This window comes from Lupinus angustifolius, chromosome LG07 (assembly GCF_001865875.1).
Source record: "Lupinus angustifolius cultivar Tanjil chromosome LG07, LupAngTanjil_v1.0, whole genome shotgun sequence".
Classification (NCBI taxonomy): domain Eukaryota; kingdom Viridiplantae; phylum Streptophyta; class Magnoliopsida; order Fabales; family Fabaceae; genus Lupinus; species Lupinus angustifolius.
In genome coordinates, this window is record NC_032015.1 from 11,989,533 (window position 1) to 11,996,025 (window position 6,493).

At 31.1% G+C, this 6,493-nt stretch overlaps 1 protein-coding gene across 3 annotated transcripts in view; it reads left to right on the forward strand.

The window, feature by feature from the left end:
- Positions 2,640–6,493, forward strand: part of LOC109352353 (putative RNA-binding protein Luc7-like 1) — an 8,411-nt gene continuing 4,557 nt past the window's right edge. For 2 of the 3 annotated variants that reach the window (XM_019594304.1, XM_019594306.1), the window contains exons 1-6: positions 2,640–2,876; positions 2,976–3,028; positions 3,682–3,850; positions 3,933–3,996; positions 5,390–5,469; positions 5,640–5,793. In XM_019594304.1, the coding sequence (XP_019449849.1) occupies positions 2,730–2,876; positions 2,976–3,028; positions 3,682–3,850; positions 3,933–3,996; positions 5,390–5,469; positions 5,640–5,793 (667 nt within the window). In that variant the 5' untranslated portion in view covers positions 2,640–2,729. The remainder of the gene's footprint in view (positions 2,877–2,975; positions 3,029–3,681; positions 3,851–3,932; positions 3,997–5,389; positions 5,470–5,639; positions 5,794–6,493) is intronic. The other variant, XM_019594307.1, reaches the window with a different exon arrangement.

The following is a 6,493-nucleotide window of genomic DNA, read 5'->3' on the forward strand; positions in this document are numbered from 1 at the left end:
TCCGACCTTTCACATTGAAGCCCCATCAGTTAGGAACAACATATCAAAATTTCAGCTCGATCCAACAATGGACGAAGAAGTTATCACGATTTTACTCCGACATGTCATGGTTGAATTCTTGTTTCTATTCAACACTTCTCTTTTTGCCATAATTGCTCCAGATTAAGCCTAAAAAACACCACCGGTGTGAGATATGACCATTTAAACAAATTTTAATCATGTATTAGTATAATTTTATTTATTTGAGTTGATTAAGTAGTTAAAATGTCGTAAAAATGGCGTATAAAATATAATAAATTTGGCACTTAAGAAGTATTAGTGTAGCTGAGTTCCAATGTACTTGCTTTTCTCTTAATATATATAGGTCTCTCTGTAGTATAAGTTCATAATGTACTTGACTCATATTTCTAACTGGATTCATTCATTTGTTTCTCTTAATATAAGTGACTTTTTTTATAGATATCTAGATCCATGCATTCGAAAAATAAACCTAACAATCCCTCCTTAATTCTTGAAGTTAGTGCCCTTTAGATATGGTGTGAATTTGATATGACATATATATTATAAAAGGAAAATAACATATAGTAAGTGGTACACTATTCTAACTTCTAAGTGGTACATTTAAAGTAGTAATCAAATATTAATGATCAATTTTATAAAACAATAAACATTTCTTTAGACCTACTTGTTGTTCACATGGAAGACCTAATGATTTATTACATATTTACCATCAAAAGTATATTTAAAATTTTGACCAAATAATAATTTTCCTTTTGGTTAACCATTATTGGTATAAACTTTTAACATATTGTTGCCTTGTCCATATCAATTGACACATGGAACACTACTTTGGTAATATGATATTTCAATTAATTGATTTAAAATATCAAACATCTATACTATATTTATATTATATCTATCTACATCTTCTATACTATATATATAGTCAAAACATGGTGTAATTATTACCATGTTGTAAATTTTAGTTTCTAATTTTACTTTTAACATTTTTTAATTTCTAAAAAAAACCATGTAATCTTAGGTAATCATCATTAACACAATAATCACATATCTCACCTTAAATTGGACACTATAATAAATATAAAAAAATGTAATATAAAGTGCACCCAATACAAAACACAATTCTATGAAATAAAATATATAAAAAATTTAATACTTAATATTATAAAATAAAAATGTGCGTCAGTAGATACAAAATGTCTATCAACACACCAATTAAGTTTCTAATCATAAAACTTTAATTAAATTATAGTGTAAACTTTTAATTAAGTTTTTAACATTTATTAATTTCTAAAAAAACCATGTAATCTTAGGTAATCATCATTAACACAATAACCACATATCTCACTTTAAATTGGACACTATAATAAATATATAAAAAAAGGTAATATAAAGTGCACCCAATAAAAAACACAATTCTCTGAAATAAAATATATAAAAAATTTAATACTTAATATTATAAAATAAAAATGTGCGTCAGTAGATACAAAATGTCTATCAATAGACCAATTAAGTTTCTAATCATAAAAATTTAATTAAATTAGACCACTTTAATTTGGTCAGTTAAAATAACCAACATGACACTTTTAAACATAATATTGAATGTATGACCCAAAGTTTCTAATAATTATTATTTATAACATGCTAGTGTAAGGATGATATTAAGACGATTGTAAAGATAAATGATCCATGTAAAGTGATATATCATCCTATAAATTTTCTTGAAGTATATGAATATGATATGTCATGTCTCATAGTTGTACTTGTATTTTTAGGAATGTAAGTGATTAGAAATTACACTACAAAACTCATAAAATTCAATCGAATCAAATTGGAAAATGTGGTTTGGTTTGATCCTACTATCTAGTATGTTTATTTAATTAATAAAAAAACATTTGTAATTGTGCAATTTTGAGTTCCACAAAGTTAGAAATCATGAGAATCGAACGACATAACTTATGAACAATTAAAAATTAGGTAATACTTTATACCTAACAATATAGTTTCTCTATATCATGTAGACTCATGTAAGAAAAGTAACTACACATGTTTTATAACATTTGTAAAAACAAAATATTTTTCAAGGGCTTTGTAATTAAGAAAAGACATGGAAAATAAAAATAAGAAAGAGTAATGATAACATCTCACCAAACTTATACAATAGAGAAATTAAAAAGAAAAGAAAAGATGGCATATTTCATAGTAGATAATATTAAGAATGTACAAATAAATTTTCAAACATATCACAAAAGTTGAGATAGGCATTATACCAATAAACCAAACCAATATTGATTCAATTTCCATGATAAAAAATAACATAAGGGAAACTAAATCATTTTTTGCCAGGTCTAATGAAACCTAACTATTACTCAAATATATCTATTGTCTCAATGCATGTAACATTAGTTTATTATTGATTAAAAAAATATATTTAAGTTAAAATATTAATAATTAATTATTTTTTGACTAATTATAATCGATGACACATGTAGGAGAACCGTCCGGTGTATCCCACTATTACACCCATAATTATGATTAATCCTATTGGTATAATAATGTTGTTAGCGACTATAATATTAATTTATGTAAACAAAAAAAGGCACTTTAGTCTTTTAATCAACCCTAGGTATTGATTTCATAATTTTCTTAGATCACTCGTGTGAGTAAGAAACCCAAAAGAGAGAGAAGGAGAATCGAAAACCCTAACAATGGATGCCATAAGGAAGCAATTGGACGTGTTAATGGGCGCAAATAGGAACGGTGACGTTAGAGAAGTCAATCGGAAATACTATGATCGTGATGTTTGTCGTCTCTACCTCGTTGGTCTTTGTCCTCATGAACTCTTTCAACTCACCGTAATTAACTTCTGAACTCTTCTTTCATTACTCATTTTTTCATTGTTTGTTTTGAATTTATCTATATTTTGATTCATTGCTTCTTTTTTTGTTGTTCAGAAAATGGACATGGGTGCTTGCCCTAAGGTTCACTCCTTGCAGTTAAGGAAAGAGTATCCTTTGCTTCAATTGTTTTTTGTTTTTTTAGTTTGTTGATTTTTATTTGACTTTATGTTTTTTAGAGTTAGGATTTGTCTAAGGGAACTATGTTAGTGTGGGGTTAGATTATTAGCTTATTTTTATGTTTAAAAGAGGTCAATGTCTAAATGTTACTCAATGAGGGAGGGAACTATTTAAAAATTTTAAAATTAATAAACGTACGTTCTAAACAATGTCTCTCGTTGGAGTCTTATGAATGGAAAATAATAGGTGTTTGGAGACCTTTGCCCTCCTAGGGTCTGTTTGCGAGTTGGTTATTGAAGGGAAGGGAATGCTTCATAACCATGAAATACACTTGCGAGATGACTCTCAAACCCCCTCTTTCCTTTCCTTACCCTCTAAACCCGTAAGTTCTAGTGACATTTGTCGGAGTGTGAATTAATTTCCGGATATCGTGGGGCTTAGGCCAAAAAACATATTAAAACATGCATTTTTGAAGGCATAACTGCTCTGCTTGACCGTTCCGTAGAAATTTCATTTTCCTTAAAGATAGAATACCATAACAAGTGTACAACCAAATATGTATTTCTCACAGAAACGTGTTATTTATGGCACATCAATAAATGCAAAAGTTTATCGTTTTGTTGCTGCCTTTAACTTGTACCAGATACGTTGAAGCAAAAGCAAAAGGGGTCGATAATTATGACAGGGAGTTGGAGGATGTTATAGACAGGCTCATCGCCGAGTGCGAAAGGAAAATTGGCAGAGCTCTGAAGCGCCTTGAGGATGACGATGCCAAAGCTGCAATCGCAATATCGGTGACTGAAGTTACTCAGGTGACGCTTGACTCATGGTTTTGTATGTTAACAGTGATGCCCAGCAATCTGTAGTACTTATTTATTTTTCTTGAATTCGCAGACTCCCGAGGTGCTTGAGTTGTCAAAGGAAATCAAAGAGAAGTTGAAAGAAGCTGATCAATATGGTATTACTGTTACTCGTGTTTGTTAGAATCGTACAATACATATTTGATGCAGTTTTCTGTTTTCATACAAAATGGTGCTTATCGAGTGGTGCATCGTTTTCTGTTCCTGAATCGTGGACAGAATTGCAATGAATCATCTGAATCATAGCTGGAATCGTGTATCGCACAATTCTAGCTGTCACGGGTTGCGTACCAGTTCGACTGGGTCATGCACGACCCGGTTTCTAGAAACCCTAAAATTAACTCTTTTTAAATGCTACTAATGGGCCGTTTTACCTGGTCTGTTTAGCCCAAATTTATTTTTAAGCCCCCAATCTGAATAAAACGCGTAAATAGCTGCAAAACCTAGCTTTTTTGTGTAACTGTGTCTGGCAGTGAAAAGTGAAAATGTGAACAGTCGGGGGAAAACGTTTGTACACGGAACAGTGCCTGTGCCTTTCCCTCTGCATCCTTTTTCATTTCTTCTCTATGTGGAACAGTGCAATCGTACATGTTATTTTGCTATCTTTTGGTGTTAATTTCCTATTTTGATTAGACACTTATGACTTCGAACTTGTGGATATTAAGTCATAATAATTATATTTTAACTTACTATCTTATTTCCTATTATGACTTATGGATTATGAATTTATGATATGTATGACCCTTATGGCTTATAATATGAATTATTATTCTTATGTATTTATTGACCATGAATCTTACAATTCACGATACGATTCATGGTTCGGAAAATAGTTCTAATGGTACATGTACAATTCATGATACTAATTACCATGCTATTACTAAGTCAACTTTTTTGGCTTTTAGATGATGTTGCATTTTTGTTCCTCTGCTTGAAGAAAAGAACATAACAAGGGATTATACATAACATGGATCTGTTATTGGTGTTTGTTTTATTTAATTGTATCCCATAATTATTCCTTTCCCAAATTGTAGCATTTGCGTATAGGTTGAATGCCCATGTTGGACTGAATGTCGCATGAATGGCTATTGTTGTTTTTCTCCACTGGTTCCTTGATAACCTATTTTTCTAGTCCAAGTTTTAGATAGCAAGATCTTAGAGTATGTAAAATTGTTACGAGTTTCAACTTGATTAGATGAGATTTAATATTTGATTTCACACCCAAAAGTTATTACTAAAGTATAAAATATTCCAGGTAAGTTATCTCATTATCTTTTACCTTCCATCATTTAGCTGATGTGAGTAGAGTTTTGGTTCGTTAAATCATGTGGAAAGAAATCAAGCTATCAAAGTATTTAAACATGCTAGCATTACAATTGTGCAAAAAAATTTATCCTGATGTACATGAAGTCATAGGTGATATTATACTTTTTTAAAGTTTTTTGAATCATTTATTTATTTCACTTGTGTAAAATAATATTGGATTTTCAGATCTTGAAGGCAACACAGATCTCAAGATCCGAGCTATGGAAATTGTAGAGGAACTTAGGACTAAGAGAGCTGACAATCAGGTTAGTGATCATCCTTGAACATGAAGATCCATCTATAGTTGCCAGTTTTACGTTTGTTGAGCCTTTTTTTCTTCAATTCAATGTTGTTAGACCATCAAGATGGTTATCTAATCATTATTTTAGAGGAGCATGCTAACAACTAATATGTTTTTCTGTCTATTTGCCAACAGGCTACACTTCTTCTTGATGCCTTCAACAAAGATAGAGCATCTTTACCTCAACCTCTTCCAAATCCACCTCCATTGGCACCCTTTCCAGTAGTTCCTCGTGATCCTCGAACACAGGAGATGATAAATGAAAAGTTCAAGAAGGCTGAAGAACTTGGTAAGTTAGTGGTACTGTTAGCATATGTTGGTTGTTGCTAAAGTTTTATGCAAAAGTAGCTTTTCAGAACTCTGCAGCATTTTGTTTGTATATCTTTTATGAACACACAATATGCTAATCCAAATGCACACATACCAGTTTTGTAATTATCTTTGATATAATCCTTGGAGTTTTAAGTAGTTCCAATTAATTAATTAATTTAATACACTATGCCTTAGTTGATTAGGGATACGCACCCTGACATGCCTACCCTCTGTCATGTGCCATATTGAGATATGGGCATCTGAGTATGGCATACTGTTTTTCTCCCTTAACAATAAAATTGAAGTTAAATTTTGGAATGCTGCTGGAAGAATGATCTAGCAAAGGCTCTTCGTAAACCACAATCAGGCAAGTAAAGATATCATGCATCAGTACAGCATGAACTGCAAAGATAGAGAATGTACAGTTTTCAGCTCTATATTCTTAAACACTTATTAGTCAACAGGAAAAAAGATTTAGTGAATTTCGTGCTGAAGCAGTAGTAATAAAGGAAGAACAGTGAATAATGAAGAAAGGTAATTAGAACAACGAAGTTCTTGAGAGCACTAAATCTGAAGCCACGACTTAATTTTATTACAAAAGTCAAAAGATGATTACAGTATTTCCTAAATGTCATTGTAGAGAGGGCTTTTATTGAGCCTGGACTAGCATCCTATAG